Source organism: Orbilia oligospora, assembly GCF_000225545.1.
Source record: "Orbilia oligospora ATCC 24927 unplaced genomic scaffold scaffold00215, whole genome shotgun sequence".
NCBI lineage: Eukaryota > Fungi > Ascomycota > Orbiliomycetes > Orbiliales > Orbiliaceae > Orbilia > Orbilia oligospora.
In genome coordinates, this window is record NW_011645772.1 from 1,186,469 (window position 1) to 1,211,599 (window position 25,131).

General features: G+C 43.9%; 5 protein-coding genes across 5 annotated transcripts; all 5 read left to right on the forward strand.

The window, feature by feature from the left end:
• Positions 1–4,098: 4,098 nt before the first annotated feature.
• Positions 4,099–4,466, forward strand: AOL_s00215g363 (uncharacterized protein; the record flags this gene model as incomplete). Its single annotated transcript, XM_011129565.1, has 2 exons — positions 4,099–4,168; positions 4,303–4,466. The coding sequence occupies 2 exons, from the start codon at positions 4,099–4,101 to the stop codon at positions 4,464–4,466; spliced, it is 234 nt and encodes a 77-aa protein (XP_011127867.1).
• A 4,811-nt stretch (positions 4,467–9,277) lies between these two features.
• On the forward strand, positions 9,278–9,724 carry AOL_s00215g364 (uncharacterized protein; the record flags this gene model as incomplete). Its single annotated transcript, XM_011129566.1, has 1 exon — positions 9,278–9,724. The coding sequence occupies one exon, from the start codon at positions 9,278–9,280 to the stop codon at positions 9,722–9,724; it is 447 nt and encodes a 148-aa protein (XP_011127868.1).
• Positions 9,725–14,695: 4,971 nt separating this feature from the next.
• AOL_s00215g365 (uncharacterized protein) lies at positions 14,696–15,029 on the forward strand (the record flags this gene model as incomplete). The annotated part of the gene is made up of 2 exons (XM_011129567.1): positions 14,696–14,771; positions 14,887–15,029. 2 exons carry the CDS (start codon positions 14,696–14,698, stop codon positions 15,027–15,029), a joined length of 219 nt encoding a protein of 72 aa, XP_011127869.1.
• A 3,861-nt stretch (positions 15,030–18,890) lies between these two features.
• Positions 18,891–19,342, forward strand: AOL_s00215g366 (uncharacterized protein; the record flags this gene model as incomplete). The annotated part of the gene is made up of 2 exons (XM_011129568.1): positions 18,891–18,933; positions 19,023–19,342. The coding sequence occupies 2 exons, from the start codon at positions 18,891–18,893 to the stop codon at positions 19,340–19,342; spliced, it is 363 nt and encodes a 120-aa protein (XP_011127870.1).
• Positions 19,343–21,493: 2,151 nt separating this feature from the next.
• Positions 21,494–22,744, forward strand: AOL_s00215g367 (uncharacterized protein; the record flags this gene model as incomplete). The annotated part of the gene is made up of 1 exon (XM_011129569.1): positions 21,494–22,744. The coding sequence occupies one exon, from the start codon at positions 21,494–21,496 to the stop codon at positions 22,742–22,744; it is 1,251 nt and encodes a 416-aa protein (XP_011127871.1).
• Positions 22,745–25,131: the final 2,387 nt, after the last annotated feature.

The following is a 25,131-nucleotide window of genomic DNA, read 5'->3' on the forward strand; positions in this document are numbered from 1 at the left end:
AAGCCTTTGGATCCACGAACCACTTTCTCTCCGAATTCCCCTTGCGAGAAATCGTGTTCTAAATGGTAAATCTTGCTTAATTTTTGTACTATTATCGAAGTCCCAATACTTTTTTATAGGCTTTGAAAGGTTTGGTCAAGTAATATAATTAATTGCCCTGACTAGATCGACAACGAGATGACGCCAGCCCAGATCAGCGAGTAGTCTTGTGTCACCTAGGACTTCAGCTGATCAGCTAGCCCTGAGGACTCAAAAATATTAAACTAGGCTGCTCCCCCAGTCATCACCAAACTGTGCTGCCCCCCCTTGCTTCCTATAAAACCCGTTAACTCATGCTACATTTAAAGTTATCGGGATTGAAAGAGAACGTTTAGTTAACCTTAAGTCCACGTTTAATTACTATATAAGCTTTATCAGGCACGTGTACATGCACTCAATCGATTCAATTAACGAAAGCAAGGGACCTATTTCGTTTCAAATCAAAACATTTTTATACGGTCCGCAGTCTGGCGACGAGACAAATTAGTACATTAGGAGCGCCTCAAAGCTTATCCCAATTGGGGCGGCGGCAGAACAGGGAGCTTTTGGCCTGGGGGACGCACGTCCTCTGCCTTGGGGGAGCTTTTTGAATTCTCCCACGAACTTTTTGCCATTTCGCAGAGAACTCACCATAGCGAACCAATCAGATGCCCCTCGGTCGATCAACGTGCAAACATTAATATTCATTCAACCACCGGCCACCGAAGTCAGCATGTTTAAACTAGTCCGAATATAGTATCGACATGGATATACCATGATAACACCGATAGCCTAGCTTAATATTGTAGTCGCCGGCGGATAGTTAAAGAAGGGCCCTCCAAATTCCGAGCAAGGAGGCTAGGAGTAACCTCAAGGTTTTGACTAAACATCGACAAACTTAGCTAGAGAGGTCCAGGTGTAGCATTTCCGTGTATAGGTGTATTGTATGCGCATATATTAACGTCGAATTCAAGCCGCACATATTTGGATATTACCTATGTGTCTATTCACATGTATACGCGGTCTCGTTGCCCTTTGTGACGTCTAGGAATGAGACCATGTACTCAAGTAGCTCCTGTATTAATTCGAGGCTATACTCAAGTATTTATGTAAATTCTATATGTGTCTGCATAGTATCTATTTGTAGAGCTGTCTGCCGACCTATGCATCTATCAGGCCCGCGGGTCTATGTATGCATATGTATCTAGCTATAATTATAAGTCTCTATTGAGAAAAAAATCTTGATTCGAGGCTAGAAAAAATCAGCCTTATACCCAGAATTCAAAAATTGCTACTATTCACAGCTTTTATGTAAACTCATGTTCCGCTTGCTCGTGGGACATGCGCGCAGAAATACCGCAGAGATGCTAGCATAGCTATGTACCTATAGGCCACCGTGGCCACCTTACATAGCTACCTCCGGAGGCTCGTGCTATGTCAAAATTTCGAAAGCAATTATGTCATGAGGGTTAGCATTGTCTCGTCGCCAGACTCCTCAACTGTGGGTTAGCATAGAGCGGCTTCCAGTTACCCTAGCAAATTTAACAATATTATTCGGTGTATTGCTACCATGCATCATACCTTTCTCGTTGCCTCGATCGTACCCATGGGCCCATAGCACACTTTCCTCGCTAGGATTTATACCAACGACGGGATCTCACCATGCGTGATAGAAGGTAGACAGAATACAAAATAGCAGGCGGGTGGCTGCCGATGACGGCCGAAAGCCCGAGGTTTCGAGGCCGATCGATTAGCGAGGCAATTCATGATCCATGAACCGCTTTGGGGACTATGCATCCACTTCAATTACTGAGCTGAGCGATCTATCGATATTAGGATAGATCTATACAATTCAAGCACAAAGCAAAGTTCCGTTCGACGCTAAACTCTCGTGTTGGTACTAATCGCAGCCTGCGCCCCAGACTACCTGCGGGATTTTTGGAATATTCGAATCATTTTGGCTTGGGCGGTTTCCTCAGCATTTTCTTTTTGAGAGTAAAATAGTTTTGGTTTGTCTCGTAAACCAGACCCGGGAACCCACCTTCGAGTTTTGGTATTTAGCGCCACGACTCGACTAGCTAATGCTACCATCATACTCCCCCTCAATTGGCTAGGGACCTAATCGTTTGTTTTAACTTTTTACGCGAAGTGAATCTTACATAGGTACATATAATATTCGGTCACCAGCTAGCATAGATCGATACCAGGTGGCAATAGAATACCAAAAAGGGGGAGGGGCTTGATAAGATCCAGTCAAACTTATAGCCAGTTCATCAAAATAACACAAATTAAGAAGTTGCTCATATGTAGGCCCTCAACTTTTTACATATGCATGCGTGTTAGCGCTGATATCCGTTTAGCTGTAAAGTTTTGGCATCTGATGCAAAAGAAACCGACTGTAGATACAGCTTCTTTCATGCACCTGCACCTGCGGCTGTCCTAGACCTCTCGAAGGGCGAAGGAGCAGCCTAGGACCGGTAATCAAAGGTGCTATCACGGGATATCTTCCGTGCGCAAAACTCGCACGCGGCTAGGGTATCCGTTACGTATCTTCTAAGCATACGTAGACTAGAATTTTCTCGGAGCTAATAGTTACTAACCGTAGGACAATCCCTTTATTCGTCAGGGTTCTAAAGGTTTGTCCTAAATTCAATGATACAGAGTTTGCCGCGTACCTGATCTCACTTGACAAACTAACTGTTTGATTAAATTCGGATTGAAAGTTAGGTACTTAAGTACGGATTACATATGTACTTACGGAAAATTTTTCGCATGGGACCGCATCGATCTCTGGTTGGATTGACGCGGTTGGTCACTATCCTGCACGGGAGGGCCTAGGGTGACTGCTAGGGAATTCTCAACGATGTTCCGATTGGTGATCTTGGCTTGAGAGTTTCAGACTCGTAGATTAACACGAGGTATATACGATATGGTCGCTATAAACACCGTAACAAGGCTAGAGATGCATCAAGATCTCGTGAAACTGAGTTCCTTGATGATCCTATCTACATAACTACGGCATATTATATTAAAATCCACGCCATATAGCTCTATAGCGTGTTATACATACCTCGATAACTCGTATTTTGGGAGCGAGCGGCCCATGATTTTAATTCTGTTTGGTTAGTTAGAAGCGCTGAAATAATCAAATTTCAAATTTGGGCAAGAAACATAGGTGTAGAGATGATAGCTAAGCTAGGTGAATTCATGAAGTGTGCGACTCTACCCGTCGCAATTGATCGATCGAGGCTGCAGTGATACCATAATTATTTAGAATGTGTTTGAATACTTTGGTATACATGCCGCCTTTCGATGTCACCTAATAAGGCTTGGATTGTCGCGTGGATTCTATGATTGGGAGGTTTGTAACGTAAAGTGGGCCAACGTGCTGCAGAGTTCGCTGCACATTCTCACACGCATAGGCCATTACCGTTTTTTCCATGTATAGCAGCGCCTGATAATTTCGCACTTTGTAGTACACTAGTGGTTCGCGCCCATCACGGTAACTTTCGCCTGGCGAAAACCAATTTCGCTAGGATCCTATCGAAGTATCGCTAAGTTCGTGATGCGCTAATTGAATATGGTACTAGCCTCGCAAGAATCTACATGAACGGGAGCTTAGACTGTGTCCTACGGTCAGTCAAGTACTTTCGTCGTACGTTCGTATTGTGTCCGACTGATCGTACTATTGTAATTATACTACTATATATTCCGTGCTATTCCCCAGTAGTTGATTTTCGATTGCTTAGACTATATATTTCCCAGTCAAAAGTATTTTCTATTCTCTCCTATGTTCACCGATTGTGGGCTCCATCATTTCGAACTGCAAAGAATCTTTTTTTTACGCCATCTGAAGGGAATCTGTCATTTCGTGACCCCTTCGGACTTTAAGACACCCCGCGGCCCGGAGCTCGAGACACAAACGAGTGTCTAAACGCCCTTGTTTCAGCATCCCGAACATCAAGAGCAGTCTTGGCTATACGCGGCTACCTTACAAAAGGAGTTCCACGTATATACGGCCGAGAGAATAGACATTTTCTAACTAGCCTCGAGTTTTCTGACCCGCTTATTGAGTTAAACATGACTTGTGGTATCGTCAACGGTGGGACCCTTAAGTACGCTGGGAATCTTGGTGCGGGTGCAAGTAACCGTGAGTTCCTATCTCTTTGCATACAGGCTAAACTTTTGTATCGACTGCTGGATACATCTGCTGGGTTTCCCATCAAAAACCTGTTATCAAACTGCTGACATGCATTCGGTGGCCTCTTTTCGCTTGGTTATCAGCCCACCTTCGAAACATCGATCGAAATCTCCCCGGTCCGGACCAACCTCATCAAAACTCATACTCCCCTACTCCTACGGCGCCTCCTCCACCTACAACTCCTGGAGGGCCCGATTCTGGCCTAGACCAGGATTCGGCAACCCTGAACAATCCTTCCTTGCTCTAGTGATTGATCGTGCACGCGGCAACCAAGATGTGTCTGGACGGAAGCTACCGGTACCGAACCTGACATATGCTTCCATTTTAGGCATTGTTTGAGCCAGGTAGCTCATCTAGTCGACCCAAGAGGCCTGAATTGTCCTCGGCTCATCGTACATTATGTATATCGATATTCTAAATGTACATCGACGTTTCTTCGTCCTTCCCGATTAATCACCTAAAAAAAATCGAACATAATGTTACTTCATATGAACTATTGTTGTTAATATTACTTCCCACCATGCGCAAAAACTTAAATTATTTAAAATCCTCCAAGGAGTATCATATCAGCTTGTGACTAAACCGGTTTAATAGTCGTAGTACATTGTAGTGCGGTAACCAGCGTCTGGCGCTAGCTGCGTAAACGACGGTCCGGGTTTTGAATTTGTCCGCATATATTATATGAGAGTCGATCTCCTATGCATAATGTGTTGTTCAGGTTCAGTCGCGGATTAATTTAGCGCGGGTCAAGAGGGTTACACGAGGAAATCTAGCCTAAAATTTAAGCTTAAACTTCGCCACGCTGCGTCCGTAGATACCCCTGGAGCGGCATTGCATATCATAAGTCTTTTAAATCGACATCTGCTACTCCTTGATTCAGAGCCAAATGTAGGATTCCTTTCTCTAACTGCTATAGTGGCCTAGTGGTCTGTGTTCGAATCCTCAGTTTGTGTTGCTCGAATCTGTCCAACATCCTTCATTACTATCTTGTACATGTATTGATGTAATTTCGCACGACGATAGCACCGAACCACCTAAGATCTAGAGTCTTCTTCCGGAGACATAAGGCTAGTAGCTGCCTAAATATATATACATAAACTTCTTGTCTCCTCTAGACGCTAAGACCTAAACTTCCGGTGCTGCCTTTATCTCACAAGGAAGGGGCGGTTAGATCGATTGCCAAGACGTTGCATTCTGAGGTGCTGAGCTCGTTGGCCATATCATTAGGGCTAGCTTAATCCGCTACCTTGAAAATCCACACTCCTACTGCAGCACTAGAGAGCCTATCCCTGAAGTCGAAAGCAGCCCTTTCGGTTCAAATATGTTCCTAGCAGGGGAGAAGAAAAAATGGCAAACTAGTTTGTCGATTGTAAATGTGAAGATAAAATATTTCGGTATATCTCTATCAAGTCAATTTGATGCATAATGGTGGGTTACACACACCAAGAATTATAATCCAAAACCTGTTATATATGCCGTCGAGCACGAAATTTCTTGCCAGCGCGATATGGCATTATTATGTAATTGGCCATTCCTAGGAGGCTACGTCCATCAGCATATGCTCTCGGTGAGATTGGAAGGATATACCATGCAAGTACTGATACAATTTCAATTAATTGTCAGCTTCGGTTCAGTTAAGGCAAGAACCGGTAGATTACCAATAAGGGTACACACCACAAATAATGCGATAGCAGTGACAGAGACTTAATACTTCCGGCTCTAATGATTTTAAATACTGGACAATCGGCCGGCACTAGTTTAGTAATGTATCGTTACGTCTAGTGTAATTGGGGAATTAATCTGGTCTCGTTGGTGGGAAATCTAGGATCATTAGCGATCGCAGCGTCGATATATGCATAGCCACAATCGATGCTTTGGAATTTAAAAACTTCAAGTCCAGCACTAAATCCTTATCCCATTAGTCCAAAACCTGAGCGATTGGTTTCCATTCAATTTAGCTCCAATGTATCCTTATGATAACCATCCAAAATACCGAAATGTTTATGCACTAGGCTTTAGCTCGGGCATGACGTATGTAAGTACCTTGACGAGAGTTATTATACTAGCAAACCCCAGAAGCGTAAACCAAAGAAAATATTGATGATCCTGCCTAAGGATCCCAGTCCTAGACGAAAGTTTTAATTATTGTCGCATGTATAAATGAACCTCTGACTTGTCATACTGCCATAGGGGAATCGAGTTTTCTTTTTTTTTTCCCGCGCACAAAAAGTCTGCCTTCAAATACACCAATGTTGTGTAAAATATCTAGATCTATAGAATAAATATTTGTTCTTGAAAACATAGCTCCTCGCAAAGCCTCTTCAGATGTTTGGACGTCAGAAATTGAAAAATGATACTGTTCCAAGGTGTCTGGGAACATTGGCTCGAAGGAGGCGGTATAGTTCAGGATCTGGCACTTACTAGACCCGTTGAAACCAGGCGAAGGCTGGCATACATGAGGCCTTCGCAGGAAGCGGGTCCTAAGATACCAAAATCCTAAAAGCACATTTGGTGAGCTTTTGGGAGTTGACAGCTGTCCAACCACTTGCACATTTTCAAGGCTTGGGGTTGGCCATGGTTAAGTGCTAGTGCTTGGATCACAGATCCGGACCGTTGTCACACTGTTCTGTCGTGACACGCCATAGCTCCAAGCACACTAACCTCAATTATGGCTCCACTCAATTGATCAGGATCCACATTTTTCCTTTAGCCTCCCCCAGGCTTTCGGGGAGAATCCAACCATGCATCCTAGAGATTATCGTGTTGGTGTAGTATACGATAGGCGTCTGAAAAGGATCAGCTATAGCTAGTTATCCCGCGCCATATTGTAAGTTTTAGACGCAGGAAGAGTCCTCAGATGGCTCTAGGACTTCATAATAACCATAGCAATAATAGCAATGTGGCGAAATCAAGTATTGTAAAATATGAAGCACAGTTTGAGGACTCGGTGTATTCCTCAAGTGTAAATGACAAAATCGAGTTGGATGATGATGGAGATTGGGTCCACGTGTCTATCATGCTTGAGATAACTATATGCATAACTAATAAACATTAGACTAGATGTCTCTCCAAATCCGAAATGTTCTGGTGGACTGTTTGCTGGATTCATGAATAGGGCGGTTAATTGCATGTCTGGCCTGGGCCACGCACAAGCGTCCTGTTGATAGCCTGACTTCTCACTCTAGAAGTATAAATACGTTAGACACGCCGCAATGCTTTCAACCTTAGCTTCAGTTATTGCCAGGATCCATCGTCGAGAATATTAGAAACGATACATGTATTTAAATTTGGCTTCGAACTCAAACAAGTACAGTCATTAGGGCATACGGTATCTTTGGCCGACAACCCCAGCAATCGACCTTCACAGCATAGTATCCATGCGGGCTGCATGCATGATGCAGCGTGTGTTTAACACCGGAAGATACCCCACCAGGTCCTGATACTTTAAGACTATAAATTCCCGCTTTATCCCTCGACCGCTTTGTTTTTTCTTCAATTACCCACAACTCGCTGGGTTTTGGTGTCGACAGAAGCGCGTGTTGGGGTTTTCTTTGGGTAGCACCGAGTTCTTTAGACAAACCTAAAAGACCGACAAGACCGATTCCAACCAGACCGCCAGATTCCCATCATGCGTTGGACCGGCAACACAATCCGTCCGACAAATCAGTCCCTTATTTCCTTCCGACAAGCGAACTCAAATGTGGGCCTGCCAAGCCAGAATTGGCAGATTGAGCTTCTGAGACACACGTCCCGACTTCTGACGTGGTCCCATTAAACATCTACACAAATACACCAGCATTGTTGTCCGAAACACGGTCCCTCTCTACACGATGTACACGAGCATAGGTGCCCATCGAAGAGCCTTTGCTCTTGTGGTTCGCGGCACCTAAGGCGAACTATATGCTATCCGAACCGGTCTAGAGCTAGTGACAGCAATTTAACCCGAGTTTGGGATGCTATCACAACAGGAGAGACAGATCCGTTAATTATCCTGGGGGAGCCATACGGAACCAGGCAGATCCTCTCTCCTTTAGGTGATACCGGCTAGGATCAATTGTGATGGATGGCTGTGAAAGGCGGATTGCGGACGAGTTTTGGACCAGAGATTATGACGGAGGACCAGGGTCAATCGCCGGGCAGGGCGGACCCGCATTGGTCGAAATCCACATGCTATAAACGTGTTTTATACTTCAATTATCTCTGCATAGCTAGTAGGTAAATGATATCCCATGATTCTAATCCTCCGCCAGGCACCGCGCTGACCGATACCTTAGGTACCTAATAATGTCAACCTTGACGCATCGAAAAGCAACCACCACTAGTTACAATATCGTCCTAAGGATTAAGGGACTACCCCCTTAACACTGCCTTAGTTGATCCTAGATTCACTGTAGGCCTCGTGGGGTTGAGAATCTGTTGAACAGTCCTCTGCGTAGCTCGCCCCCGTGCAAAGTTGGCCTACCCGAAGGATGCCCAAAAATACAGGATCGGGGAGCCCACCCCTTTTGACGATCAGGACCGGATCTCCGACATTATTTTACTCTTCCTGGATCTCACGAATGATCCTTTACCTAGGCATAGTTATTCCGCGAACTGAGTCGCCAATAAACGTTAGGACCTTGGTCAATTGTTCCAGCTCCCGTCAAATACGCAGCCGGTGACTCCAGAACTGAAACTAGGCCGCCAATTCTGACAAGGTGTGGATTTGACTGTTATGATAGGCCATGGAGCCGTAAGGAAACCTGATATTACCTAGATTCCTCGTTTGGTAGCGCCACCTTACTACGACCGCAGAATCCCAACAAAACTAAGCGTTCCTAGGATCCTCTAAGTCGATAGCTAAGGGAGGCATTGCGCGTCTTTCTTGGGGCCGTTTATATATAGCCATGTTTCTGCCTCTGCCTTGAAAATACGTTACAGTCTCGTTTCCATACGTTAATACTTTAACTCTCATCCACTACAATACACACTCTCAATACCACTAAACTTCAAAACACCTGTCTCTATAAGTTTGGCTGAACCCGAGTCAACTTGCCGCCTTGTGCAACTTTGAAAGCCATGCCGCCAACTTCATTTTGTTATGTCGACTGGTCGTCCATCAGAGAACTACTACCTTCTGAACCGTCTTCGTATTCTGTCAGCCAGTTCGATTCAGAATCCGAGGACGCCTTATACCCCAGGAGTAGATTCTCGTATACCTCGAACGCCCGTCACAGCTCTAGCCTCGCAAAAAAAACTCAGCCAGATCTTATTTCCTATGGTGATGTCGGCTCGGTACCATCTGCTGTGGCGATGGCTGGAAATCCTCCGAATCAGGGCACACCGGCTCCCGATCCACCTCAACCTCCTCCAACTCGGCCACCTCCTTCTCAACCTCCTCGAATTCCTGATCAAAGGCCACCACAAGGCTCTCGAGACCAGCCTGATAGTAGGCGCAACCTCCGACCAGCATCACGTCCGGGTAGTTCTCGTGCCTTTGCTGAGAATTCTCACCGGTTCAACTAGCATAAATCGGGTGTTTCGACACCCGTCAAAGATCCAGCATGCGCCTTTAACTCCACTTAGCGACAAGCCACTACGACAGATCCTTTCGTTGCACATCGAAAGATCCCATATTCATTTCCTATCATCCCCACATTTTCTTTCGCGGGCATGCAACCTAGATGAGTGCAACTCAGCGACGGGGTTGATTGTTCCTTCGTGCGCTCACCTGATTCTGCCCATATATATATCAGTCTTTATTTAGATGTGAAGGATATCACCAACTTATATTATGAATACTACGTACGAAATTCCATGGATCTCACGACGAGGAATTCTCGAGGCTCACGCTGCTGTCTTTAATGTTTAACAGTTTTGTCTTTTTTAAAAACAGAAAACCTCCAAAAAAAAGAGAAAAAAAGAAAAATCAAAAAAAGGGTGGGCATCATATGCGGATCATAAGCCCTCATGTTGATTAATTAGAAGCTCTCATTGGTCTTTAAGGAGTTCTCATGTACAATAGGTAGTCTTAATATCAACGCATACGCATGTGGTTTCTACCCAAAAAAAAACATTCCATCCAAAATAATTAATCCGATATAAGGGGTGGGCAGGTTGCGGCTAGTCATTGTGATATTGTTCGTGACAGTGATGATACGCCCTTTCAATGTGCAGCCGTTATGAACTACTGGGAACGAGACTAGGGTAACACTAAATAACAAGCATCGAATATTGGGAAGGTGATATGCCGTTCGTGGATCGGGCACTGGGAAGCTTCAATGGTAAAAATATGTCTGTGTGCAGGTGAAGGAGTACTCGATGTCAATTACCCATGTGGTAACGTGTTGTTTTGTGGTAATCTGGGGGTGGCGACGGCTAGCCAGGCGGCAGCCTGCCATGGTGGCAATATATGTGTGTAACCATCCGATCTCAAACAAACCTAATCTACGCTCGATCTTTACTCTTTATAGACTCCTTTCCTAGTTAAGAAAATAATTTCCACAATTCTTGAATTTATCAACAAATCTTTTGTACTACATGTCCTTCAAGCTAGGCTTCCTAGCTGGCACCACAAAGGCTCACGAAGAGATGAAAAGGAATGCAAGCCCTTCGACTTGATGAAATACTTAAACCTACCACGTTTTACGTTAGTAAATAAAGAAGATTGTCTTTGGATGCGACTTTCTAGCTGTCTACATACATAGTCTGTAGTTCTTCGCCTAGATTCAAGGCTAGTATAGTGGATCTTAGATATTGGGATGACTTGGTCGTAAGTTTGCAATTGCTTCATGCAGACACCAAGTCATCAAGCAGCAGCGCTGTTCGAGATTGCTTACCTTTTCTTTTTCAATTTTTTTTCTTCAAAATGAAAAGCCACGAAGTTAGATGCCCGGGAACTCAAAGCACCCGGGCAGCGTAGAAAATTTGGGTATATGCAAGAGGTTAGCGCTAAAAAAAAAAAGTTGGCTAATCTGCGCACAAGCCCCAAACTTGTCCCCATCTCCACGAATATAATATATTAATAATGCATGCACTGATCCTCGTGATTGTTTATTACCTGCATATTCGTCTGATCTTTTCATTGGGTATAGGACAAGGCCAACTATCAACTGGGAGACACCCAACATGGACACGCACCTTGTGTCGGCCCTTGCTGGGCGGAGCTCAATAAGTCCGCTCAAAAAAATTTTTTTATATACCCAGGGTCGGCAAGTTCCTCAGATAGACTATTCCAAATTGGCCCGTCCACACCTGTGACCTATTGCAAGGTCCGTCGCTACGATTTGTCTCACTAATTTCTCGATATCCGCGATGTTATCTATGATTCCATTCTTGGCTAAAGCGTACCGAATATATGAAAGTCAGATAAGTCGAAAAAATACTCACATACAGCTAATGCAGCCTAAATTGTCTACAAATGCATCTCGATGAGATGTGGGTAGGAAATAGAGTTTTGGGGAACTAGTAATAACGGGAGTGCATTTTAATTTATTGCCGTGCTGCCTGCAGTAGAGCCGTATCCATGCTTGGTGCTTTTCCCTCGGTAACCTAATTGAGCACCCTGGGGCAAGGCGAACTATAGTTTTGGGTTTCTGAGATCTCTAGGACTTTCCGGAAAGGTAATTCTAGGATTCTCTACTCTAGGGATTAGCGTCATCTATCATTCTGTAGCTGGTTGACGTCATCGGTATTCGTAACAGATGTCTCAACGCTCAGGTACGATATATTACATTAGCTTCGTAATTGAGGATTCACTTAGGGAACGTTAACATTGGTCTTGGAGCCGCTGGCAAACTATGCAAACTACTGATCGTCTATAGTATAAACTATCCGTGGCGCCATCTATACTACAGCATTGTTGCTATATCGAAATAGCTCCTCGTCACCGTTGAGGAGCCATAGGCAAGACAAACCCATCCTTGCTCCATTCCAGTCGCTTTCTTTCTTTTCTCTTATCTCTTCTCTCCTTTCTTTTTCTAAAAAGCAAGAATAAGAAACTAGGCATAGAAAAGCGAACTTCAAAAGAAAGAATTTAATTAAGAAGCCGGGGTTATAAGAAAAAATTTTTTTTTGTTGAAGCCACAGCCTTCGTTAAAAAGCCCTTGCTTAGTCGATACTTCCCATGACAACTAATTGCTGAATTGTCGACTCCGTGGTATGGTTCTATTATGCAAGAGCGAATCTTTGCTTCTTCTGAATATATTTTCATCCTGGCCATAGCTCTGTAGCCCCGCTCCCGAACATCACAACCGACCTAAATTTATCCGGACACGTATATGGATACTTCTTTACGCTATTCGGTCTAGACGTCTGGCCTTGCAGCGCTGGTGTAGACTATCAAAGTTCCACATTCCTAGAATCGGCAATTCCTTAGTACCGGCTGGAAGGACCCTCTATCACAGGTTCTTTTGCTGTCCAAAAAGTCGCTGCGGGGCTGGAGCTAAGGCCCCCACCTCGTTAATTTGAGTAGGGGCGCCCAGAACAGAAAATGAAATCTAGCTGAATACAAGGCACTGATGTTCGCGCTCACAAACCTGGATGCCCCAAATCCAGTATCCGTGCCCGGTCAACGATTTTGGTAATACTGTGTTGAGGGATGATAATTCCCTTCGCATAACAGTAGCCCACGAGGTGAGGGGTCAACCCCGCCCTGTTTCTCGTGAGCTCCGCGCAAATATTCCATCGGAAAATGGACTGTTGACCATCACTTTCATAGCATTCGAACACTCTACAGATCTACCGAACAAAACAAAACATAATAATTAGTCGATTTTTATGTGACATACACTAGAGGTTTTCACAGAGCCTTTGGGCTTTTCTTCTAAGGCCGACGTCATCTAGCTTGTGATGAAGTGGCATAACAACGTCAGTAACGCCCATTGAGTCTGGCGATCTTTTTTGGGTCGAAGTTTTCGTATCCAATACCTTTTTTGACCTATGGCTCATCAGTCGCTCGAATTCCATTGCCAGCTGTACATACCCTTGTCCATCCCGGTATGGGGAGCGACGCTCCCGAGTGAGGTTTCATTTTTCTATGTTATGCAGATGCAGCTCCAGGTTCAACCAGGCTTCGCTGCCTCAAGCTTTAACCATACCAACTACCTGCCAGCCACAATTGAAGAGTCTGCATCTGGCAACAAGGCAAGCCGTTAGCCTTGCTAGTGCCGTGCCGGCCAAACGGATAACTGTAATACGAAATTCAAAAAAAAAAAAAAGAAGAGAGAGAAAGAGAGAAAGGTGCATTAGCTCGCTTCGCGTTGGCTGTCATAGAATAACGTTTGTTCGAATGTTCTAGCTTAGAAATTTTACTACGTACTCGGCTGAGATATTCACCTCCATCGCTATTTCTAGTCCAGAAATTCATAGCTATGTGTTTTATATTCCTCTCTGTGAATACGAATATCTAGTTAGAGATTTGCGTTTCTATCTAATTAATTGGCATGAAGCTTTTTACAATAAAAAGTACCCCGAAGTGTGTAAACAGGACATGTTTGGAAGAGGTATCGATTCATAAATCCACAAAATAGTGCGCCGCCTGGTTGGACCTAATATATTAAGATCTAACATATGCATACAACAACTTCAGCGACAGCTTCGTGTCAAGCACTTTACAAAAACTCTCTAAAATCTTCCTAATCTAGCCTAGTAACCCAAAATAGCACAGGTGCAGACCGTTCTAATTTCTACGAGCCCCAAGGGCAATCGCGGGGCTTCGCAAAATATCGGCCATGTCAGTCGGGACCCCATAGGCTAGAACAGTGGGAAGTATGTACGGATACTATTCCCGGACCCTAGACCCTACGTGGATCCATGAATAAGGACCGTTCTAAAAAGTTTAGATATAGGAAACATTCCATGACCATCTATGATATACATTCAAGGACGCTACTGCAGCATGACCAAAGCCTAAGCAGTGTCACGCTGCGCATCGCTGGCCATCCAGAAAGTTCAGGGAAAGACATCATGACCCTAACATCTATAACCACCCGGATAGGTAAAACTTCTGATTTGTTGATCATGATAACGCCTTGCAGGGGCACTACTGGACTATCAAGAATGAAGTTTCTATCCAGCCTGTCGATAGGCATATTGATTCTAGACTATAAGCCGAGGATGGTGTATACAATATATGAGCTCTGCCACAATGACTTCATAACTTTACTAGGACATACCTAGTTCATTATATCCACTGACATTTCACTTCGCGACTAGGACCAATCGAACATTTCACCTAGATGCTAAAGCGGCTATGTCTAATAAAAATTAAGATGAGGATCTAGAGCCTAATACATCCGTCTAAAATTCAGAGCTGGGTGTACTTGATGGCCCGAATTTCTATAAATTGGGGCGTCTACCCCGACGATCCTGATAATGATAACTCAGCTCCTTAGACAAAGTACTATATACTCCAGGTGTTCTTAAGATAAGACACCTCCAAACTCCAGTCATTTATCTTCTCCTCCCTTTTTACTATACCATCGCACATCAAACAACATGGCAAATCTCAACAGATACAGGCGAAGCCATGCTCGCGCATCCTCACCTGACCTCACCGACTTTTCACATAAAGGTTCGTTTCTTCATGTATTCTATAATGTCCCCGAGAGCTACTGTGTTATATTACTCCTATACACCAGCTCCAGACCATTTCAAGAATAATATGTACTAACAATGAGAGATCCTAGATTCCTCCGAGAGAAACAATCGTCAGAATTCGGCCCCAGATTCAGCGCCAAATCCTAACCCCCCTCCTCCAACTTCACCTAGACCACCTCCGTCGATTATCCGAGGGCCCAACCATACAAGTAATGGTCATGATTCCAATTAATCACTCAAAAAAAATTTCAGCGTGAGCTGCTTCCCAGAAAGTCCCGAACTAGGTAGCTTTTTCAGGATATCACCTTGTCCCTGGATTTATACTGCCACACGGGCGACTGGAGGATTGAAACAAAGTGCTGGAAATTCGTTATCACCCTGTCATGTATTCAAAACTGTTGTAACGCCCTGCTTTATTTATATTTCAAGAGACTGTTATACCCCTGGGCCTACCTGTACGATCGTTCTATTTCAATTTTATTTCTTCATATTCTTTCTTTATATATACCTCCAAGGGTTCGGTGAACGAAAAAAATACTCTCGAGCGCATGGGGTGAAGTAAGTGATCGCATATCCCCAGGTATATTCAATCCATGCTTCGGCATCTAGTAGCTGCAGTGTCTATATCGAGTCTAGGGATCCCGGTATACAAATCTCAAGGATCCCTAGGCCGAGCACGAGCCTGGTCTATTCGGAAGCTATTGATAAGGGACTCGAAGCTATCCTGATTTAGGGGACACCCAAACTTTCCATATAAACGAGATATTGATTTTACATGGGTAGGGTTAGCGATTAGTCCATATCGGTTGTAAGAGGGAGGGCAAAACCCACTTAAGGTTCGGCCCTAGTGAATTAGGCACATTTCCACTGCATGGTACCAACTGGCAGCTTTCCGGACGCACAGATCGCAGGATGGCCACGTGGAGAACCTCTCCTACGGGTCAAACAAATTCCTGAGTGTCCTATTCTAAATGCAAAGAGCATCGCCGCAATAGACGAAGTCGAACAAAGGAACTCAATATGCCCATGTAACCACTACGAAGTGCCCCAAAATTAACCCATCATCATCGCGGGGGGAATCCGACAGCTAGTCAGGAAATCCCAAGGTTCTGCACAACATGCATGTTAGTCTGGGACATGCATGTGGCCTTAGTTACCTATTTATTCCCTAGGCTAGCCTCGGGTTTTCGGGATACTACAGATAACATGCATGCAGGTTTCGTGCGATCGAAACCAGGCATTCGGTAGCGACCTTCGTTATATTATATACTACTATCACCCCAGAGCCAGATCTGAATAGCTACAAACAGATAACCCGATCCTTGAGCCTTCTTTTTATTTTATATTTCTCTCACAATTAGGATTGCAGTTAATCGCGTTGATGCCCCTTGATTAATTAATTAATCAAGACCAAGGTTGCCAAAAGCGAACATCAAAACCAGTTACGTTCGTAGTCCATAGTTGTAATAGACTGTTTAGCTAGACTGACAAATCATAGGAGGATTCTATCCTAGGATAAAATTTTCACACGCTTCCTAGGATCCTAGATGATTTTTCCAAAAAATGTCTTTTATTTCTTAAACATCAACTAAGTTTGTATGCAAAGATTCCTTTTGAATACGGATAGCGTCTAGTTTTCCATCGCTGAAGGCGGGCGCTTAAATATATACCCCATATGAAGGCCGCCACCGCATGTACCGTTTTTGGGTATCGTAGTATCGTGATACCAGGAACTTTTCAAAATGGGTCCTATCGACCCAATGTCTCTTAATCTTGGAATTGCGGCGGCGGCGGCGTGAAGAGGCCTGTGGAAGGCTTTGAGTGGTTGGTTTTCTAGATCCCATCTTGCCCAAGGAGCCGAGGGACCGGAACCTCAGCTCGCACGAAAGAACCAAATATAGCCTTCAACCACCACCCTACTAGCGCCTGGTTTCGAGGTTACCTGAAGCTGAGTAATTTGAACTCTTAGCATAGACTATTCGAACCAGTTTGTAGCGTCTAGGTATGAGGCGAGGCCATCTTCGAGCCCGAGGCCTCGAGACCGGTATATGATGTATCATATTAAACAGAAGATACTTCCGGCATAGAAGACGAGCTTACGAGCGGCGTATTGAGCACCGAGAATCTGCGTGGCAATTTTGAACATCAAACTCAGGCGATGTATCCCTAGAAAATGTTTATTATACATCGTGGTAAGTCTAATTTCTTGTAACCCATATAGCTATAGTACTAAAGTTTTTTAGTCCTTTGTCCAAAAATTGCAAATACCAGCCTATATCTAGGATAATTCGCTCGAGAAGAGCAATATTCTCGAGCTGTAAAATCAGAACGCCTGGTGTAAATTGGCTGGTTGTATATTTTCCCAGCTCCAGACCGTTAAACTCCACGCCAGAATCCAGAACTGAATTCGGGTTTTGAGACTTTCGGGAGTTAAAACCAGAGTGATTCTTTGCGTCGTGGCAGAGCAAATCAATATGCGTGGTCATGCTATCGTTATGAGATCGGATATTCGGCGTTGAGCCATTGAACAATGTATATTTTGTATATTGTATATATTGGCGTTGATAGTATTTGGTAAGACTTTGAAGATAAGGATTCTCGTATAGAAGACCAATGGTGGGATCATAGTTATGTACAGAGTAAATACCCACTTAAAGAGAGCAGCTGGTGGAAACCATTTTTTGAAAAAAGTGTGGGAGCGCAATGGGAGCACCTTGAATCTAGTAGCGGGCCTTCGCGTTTGTCGCGAACAAAAAGAAGAAAAGAAAAGGAATTATTCCCTTGCATCCTCTGTCCGCGTTCTGTCGAATCCCTCAGTCAGGCAAACCTTTTGATTTTGCAGTTTTGGTGGGGTGCTGTGGCGAGCGTGATCTAGGTAGTTTTCCCAAGCTGTCACAATAATTAATAGCTAGCTGCACAATCAGGCCGTAAAGTTTCTTGTTCAAATATTCGAGGGCTATAGCTTTGTAGCTATATTGGGTGAGGTTTGGTAAATCTAACATGTACAAGTAGTGTAACTTTTCAGGAATATACTGAAATAATTATTCGCATTCAAATTATGCGTAATGGATCAGTCGAATAAAACTCAAGATTAGCCCTATGAAGGTCGACATGCATACATACGCATCTATGTAGAGTCACTAGTATTTAACGGCGAAGACGATAGTATCGTATTCTAAAACAATTGAGCTACCATAGAAACTATCTTATGGCAAAATTACATGTTCACGATGTTTTTATTTTAATTACTTCATTTTGAAGATATATTTGGGGAGTGTGGGAAATCAGCTATCAAGAGGCTAGACTTTGCACGTGGACCTGAAAGGCCCCATCTAAACAAGGCAGAGGTGAGCGTCCCTGACTGCCATCTAAATTGCAGAACGGAACGAAGATATCGATAGGGGATGGTCGAGTAACAACTAAAACCTAGAGTCGGGCCTTTGCGTTGGTTCGCGAACTAGCTACCAGAACAAGAAAAAAGAAAACATTACGAGCGCGAAACTGCAAAGCTAAGCTAAACACAGCAGTATTCCATCATCAATATCGCAATCTAACCGTCGGCCATGGCCGCAGTTAAGGGCTCTCCACTTCATGACAACTGAGGACTCGAATTACACCCTCTGACATGTAGCTCCCTCATGCCCATTATTACCATGCTTACCATGCCCAAAGACTCGAAGCATATATATCCAAGCTTCCCCGGCTTCGATGAGGATATACACCTCCCAGCGGCAGGTTAATTCATCCATACTATTGAACAGGAATTTTACCAACTCTCATTCAACTCGAGTTTTACGGCCCTCGCTCCTTTTCTGTCCTGGTTGCTTTCTTTTTCCCTTCTTTCTCGATACAGTATATTTAATTGGATGCCTACACATACTACACATACTACACCGCCAATCTTTGTGTCGGATATATACATAGTCTCGTGTTGCGTAAGAACGTTGCTGCGATACTAGATTCTGCAATTGAAGATCTAAGTCTGCATCTGGTTACGGGACAAATACCACATCCTCGATTCGACAATACATAAGGTCGTCCGGAGTATTAGACTTCATAAATTTGGAACTATCATTTCCGCGTAGCTAGTACAATGGCATTGAGCAAGGGATACATGGACCTTGTGTCTACCAACGGTGCGCATCTGTATTTTATTAAATATGTAGCTATAGTTATAGTTTTAAAGACAGCCATGGTTTGTGCTTACGCAAGCGCTGTATCTCAGGTTCTTTGACGCCTCTTTTCACGGAACCAGCCACCCAAGACGCCCCCGCAGCTCCGGCTGGTGCCCAGCCTGTTTCTGTTTACCCAAATCCGTCAACCCCGACCGGCCCTGAGCCTGGTACCATCCAAGATCCAAAGGACATCGCCCCTGACAGCCCGAGGGACCAGCACAAGCCTGCTGCGTCTCAAGCGGATCTCGCACCAGCACCAGCCTGTCCCTGTCCAGATCGTCACCTCCTCCTCCACATTGGTGGATGGGCTACCGACAATACCGAAATCATTGCGGACCAACTCTTCATGCCAACCGAGCCAGCCACTTGAGTGCTTACCTAAGTGGGTACCAAAGTCCTCGAAGTGACAAGTTTGCGACCGTACCAAGTACACAACCAATTTATATTTACTCTCTCTAGCTCTCTTCCATATATTTTTCCTTTTTATTTCATTTATTTCATTTATTTCATTTGTTTTATTCTTCTTCTTTTCCCGTTAGGGACTCTGGTTTTTCAATATTGGCAGTCTCGGGCGTCGTCCATTTAGCCTCTGGTATCAAAAGGACACTAGGGTATTTCTTATTCTCCTCTGATTTCGCTTCTTGCGCCCGGTCAGTTGTTTTTCTGGAGGTTTCGAGTTCATGTTTTAAGCACGAATCAAATGTAGATGTTACTAATATATGTATTTACTGAGTACATTTGCATTTATATCATTATAAGTATGTATGTATGTATGTATGTATGCATGTATGTATGTATGTACCTTTCTATCAGCCTCAATTTTGGGGCCTTGCTCAAACCACGACAGTCCTAGCCTTCTTTATGAATTTTTCGGCAGAGGAGATGGGCACTCTGTTAATGTCACAAAAAAAAGAAGAAAAAAGAGAGAAAAATTCTGTCAAGATAGATTCCGATCGGGTTTATTTTAGGCTTCTTTGAATGTTAATATATTTGGTATATTGAGCTTCTCGTTGGTAGTCCCTGACGTCTGACAAGTGCAGAAATCATACTCGGCCTCGATATCAAGAACACCACAGCAGTTGCAGTTATAGATATCGACTCCAGCCTGGTATGAATATAAGCTATAATTGAGACAAAACGGACACTAATTATCTCTTTACTACCCGTTTCCGGTTCGAGATTAATATCTTTTTCTTCTTTCATCTTTGTTAAGCCTAACCAGGCTCGGAGCTAACAAGTTGTATTCGGGTCTTCAATTCGCCTCTCGTCTAGCTATCTATCAATTAGGTTTAACTATTATACACTAGTCTTCATTGTATTAACTACTAGTATACTTGTTGCTGTTAGTGGGTCCAACGTTTAACGTAGCCGAATTTAGAAAGATAAATATATGAACATTAAAATAACTCCGGTGAATCGGCTGGTGTTCATCTTGTCACTAGATATCCTGATCTCTAATATACAATAGGTTCAGGTTCCGTATGTATGAGATTAACTTAGTTTTCCGTTACAATTTGAGGTTGATTTCGCTAGTTTGATTCGGTCTGTGGAATACCCAAATAGTCTCTGTGTGAAGATCTGTGTTGCACAGATCGCCTCAATTTATCCCAACAATTACGTTATGCTTCATGCTCACATTATTCGAGTTCCAAGCACTCATGCTTCTGTGTCACCCTTCTAAATCAACCCCTCGAGCTCGAGAACCGATTCCTACAAGGACAGTATGCTTCAGAAACTCCCATAGCATTGTCTGGCCGTTATAAGTGCGATTTGGATCCAAATTACGTCCGAGATTGCGCGGGCCTGCACAGAAGGCTGAATGAAGCTTGAAGGGCCCATTCGCTATCCTTCTAGTTTACAACAATTCAATCGTTCAAACTTAAATTTACTGTTTTATGGCTCCGAAAGGATCCTTCGACTAAGCGCCTCTTATTTTTTTTACGACAATCTTTACTACAGACTTGACCTGGCCGGAATTAGCTTCGTCTGTGAACACGGGATATATATATGGTCGGCCTGCGCCGCGGATCCCAGATGACGTCTATAGTCACGCTCGCAAGGGCACCCGAGATTCTGTATGAAATATTACAATACGTTACCGATACAGAAGTTTTAAACGTAGCCTTGACGTGCAAATCTCTTTCCGTTCCGTGCTCTTGCTATTTGTGGCGAACATTGCGTATAGAGAAGAGCGTGTACTCACCTTCAGGAAGGGTTGTATCATCGAATGCCCGGATTCGAACGGTGGTTAGCCACTATTGGGCCGAATCCCGGTGGCTCAGATATACAAGATACGTGGTAATCGGTGGGATTAGAGATTACTTTGCGCCTCAAGTGGACGGAATCTCAAGATTATTAGACGCCGAACGGCTGTGTCCCAATCGCGTAGACCTCGAGATTCTTTTATCACCTGAAGGTGAGACATATCGTCTACTAATTCTCTCCCGGCACCTTGCAATATTTACATCCGGGGTCTTGACTAACCACCGACCGCCTTATTATTTTAGATATCCCCCCTCTCATGAGATGGAAATGTTATGGCTACTTGGACGACTTGAAACGTTACTCGAGGTATAGGTCGTCGCAGGAATTCAGTATTCTGTTAAAATCCAACGTTGTTCATACATTGCCTAAATTTGTGGAACTTGCCAAGGTCACAAAGCTCACTTTGGCCGTATCAGTCGAGCCGGCGCTGGACGACTACTCAGTTGCGAATGGGATTGATGATTTGGTGCTGGTACTAAAAGAGACCGTCAACGTCGACTATTTTGCGTGGGATGGGCGTGTGAAGGGGTCCAAGAAGTACAAGATCTCAACAATATGGGATTCGTTAAAGAAACTCCAAGCTACCGTGACCGATCTGCGACATCTTAGACACTTGAAAATTTTACGATACCTATACCATCCCTCCTTCTTCCTCGCACCTCCAAAGAGCGTGAGGATATTGTCGCTGGATTGCATAACGTCTGAAGCATGGTGGCGAAGTTTCGCTGTGTGCCCATTATCCGGTGTGGAAGAGTTATCGATTAATTATGTAACCGGATGCGATTCTTCTGAAGGACTGAAAGGATTCGTCGAACCAGCGACGACGAAATTCAACGATATTATATTGGTAGACGTGGCGGCACGGGGTCTCCGAAAGTTTTCCTGCAATCGATCTTTGTCAAGTATTCCCCAGAACCTTGGGGAGTGTATACTGCGGAACAATAGGGATCTCGATCTCAACTCTCGAAAACAAATCAAGCGTCAAAATGCAGTCAAACTCGCAACGGAGTGCCACGACTTATATGAAGAAGAGCATCGGAAGTGCCTTGGTTTGATTGTCCCTCGCTATACAAGGAAATTCGCCGAGGGATACAAGGTAGATGTAGAGGAGTCTCTGAAGTTCATGGCTGAGTGGGCGGAAATGCTCGCTTTGACTGTGGAACCGGATTATTTGGAAGGCATAGACAACTGGATCGCCGAAAAAGACCGTACTGAGAGCGTTGGAGCGCGAGAGAACGGTGTTGATTGTCTTGGAATCGAGACAAGAGATCATAAGAAGTGGGACATTAGGGAAAATGATATAGAGAAGGCCAGGAACTTCGTTGTGCCTCTGGTCTATGAATTTTCAGGGGCTATTAGAAGCGTTAAATTCAGAGTAATAGATGCCATCGCTGAGAGGCTAGCGAATTGTGAGGATGTTGGAAGGGAAACCGCGATGAAAATGTTAGTTGAGGATGTAGTGGTTCGGATTAGAAATGTGAGGCAGGGTATCCGTGATTTCAATTAACCTTTGAGGAATACCTTGGCCCTTCATTATTAGATGAAATTCTCCACTTTTTGACAACCGATTCGGATGTTGCAATGAGACAGCCTCGAGCTCACGGTATACAGTAAAGTCGAAGTGGGGAAGGGCTTTGCCTAACGGATGTACGTGCATGCAAAAACAAGTTGATTTTAACCGACGAGGCTAGACAGCTATGAAAAGATCAGCTCAAATATTAACACTGGTATTAAAAAGTATAGTTGACAGCACTTATTACATTGCATGCGTCTATGAATAAAAATAGTCCTTTCCTTTATCAGGCTGCTTTGTTGGTTGAGATCTCCTCGTCTCCTGCGGGGAATAGTTTGCTGCTTATTTTTACACCTCGATATATTGTCTTCATTCAACCAGCTCACAAATATTTAAATGACTATAAAATAGCACCGTGCTTTTAAATTTTAAGCTTAGTTATACCATTCTTAAATTTAGGGCCGGCGTATTTAGAGACGAACCTCCAAATAAAGGATTTAGTTGAATATAGGGAGCCCTATGATCCGAATGTCCGAGGGGCCGCTAGTCAGTAGCATTAATTGACATCATGCTTGATTCAGTTTGATGGATCTATTCCCATTCACTGTATTTTAATCCCTTTATCTTACTACCACCAATTACTAGCCGCTACGTAGGTAGACATCACTATTGTGCAATCATGATCAGTTTAAAATGTCATAGTTCGAGTTTGCGATTGGAAGCTCAGCCCCAAATCTCGTGCATTCAAGAAAACAGCCTCGTCGTCATCCATCGATACAATAGTATTTGAACTCTCATGATTCCGAAGAGTTAGTCAGGGATTATAATGAGCTACCGCAGTTAAGTTTTCACCTGGATATAGATTCTTCAATGGTATTCCTTTATTCTCCGAAATTTCGAACCTCTTGTACCTATTTCCCGCCCAGATCCTCGATCAATTTTTTTGTATGGCTTAGATATGGAAGGTTCCAGGCTTCTTTTCCTATCCGTGCCTTGGGATTTTCCTTGACGATGCCTGTTTCTACCCATAGCTAGGAAGGGTTGGCGGTAAGGAACAATGGTACCACACTGCCGGTGGAAGTTTTGGCACCTGATGGCAGGCTTAGTTCGAATTTGGTTGATGATTCGGTGGGATCGATAAGTGAGGATCATCCGGTATACTGCTTTAAAAACTAATCATTTACACCCGATTTAGAAAATACGCACCTTTGGCCGTGATAGAAACGAGTTAAAGAACGAATGCATTGGTCTGAAAGAAACTTGGTGCATCTCAATACTCTATATACCTCCAAATTTGTCGGAATCATTCATGGACCTGGGAGTAACATGGGCGCAAGAGACCGAAGAGCCGAGCCGCTCCTTGCTTGAGAGTGAAACTCTGGCACGGCTGAGTTCACTCATCTTTTGCTTCCTAAAAACATTCCCATGGTGTGGTTATCCCTCTCAGGATATGCAGCTGCAGTCAACGCCACACTAAGGTATTAATTATGCAGATAGGGAGCTCTGTGCATGCGGACAAACAATAGACATTCAAGCCTTTCCGGCAAAAGTTATGAGGAGTCCAAAAAAAATGATAAGTCAGATATTGTTCTTGTTGAGGTAAGGTGAGGGTAATTATGGTCTACAAGATAAGGTGGGGGTGCCTCCATCTCAGAGGTTTCTTTTTTTTTTTTGAAGCGACATATTCCGAGACTCTAGCGGTTGGGATCATCAAAACTTTTACTTTAAACAGTTTGAATACGCAAAAACTGAGCCAAATAAATGTATATTTCGAAGAAGCTGACCTTTCAAGTTAGAGATAAACTTTTATGGGGTTAGATTCGGATATTGGGTATCATCGTAGAAGTTTTCCCCCACTTCGTGCGGACACAAGCATTCCGCAGCCGGCCGAACACTGTCAATCTGGGTTACCAAATACCTGGGTCACCAGGTGGAGCTAGCTTGTTCGACTCCAATTCTGTGGATTGCCCTTGAGAAGACAGGTTGGGACAATACCTCCGCTTGGGAATGAAACCAGTTGGGCTCAACGTTTTTCCAAGGTTGTGCCGGTTGAACCTATCGGGCGGGCCTACCAGTCTAAGGAGCAAGCAAGTGTCGGTACTCAGAGAACTTTGTCGGATCCTCAAGATTTTGAATTAACATGGGTCTTCGAGCAATCCCTTACAATGGCGGTGCAAATTTACAGTCTTACCCTCGAGGCTCATCGACCGCGAGGCCTGCGCGCGAGGCAATGTTGCAACTTTGAACAAAATAACATCGTCATCCGCATAATTTCATATGTCGAAAATAATAAAGGCATACAGGTTTGCAAAAAAAAAACTGCTCCCAGGATTCGGGGCTGGTTCCTATCCAAGTTCAAAGTCTGATTTCAGCTAACGCAT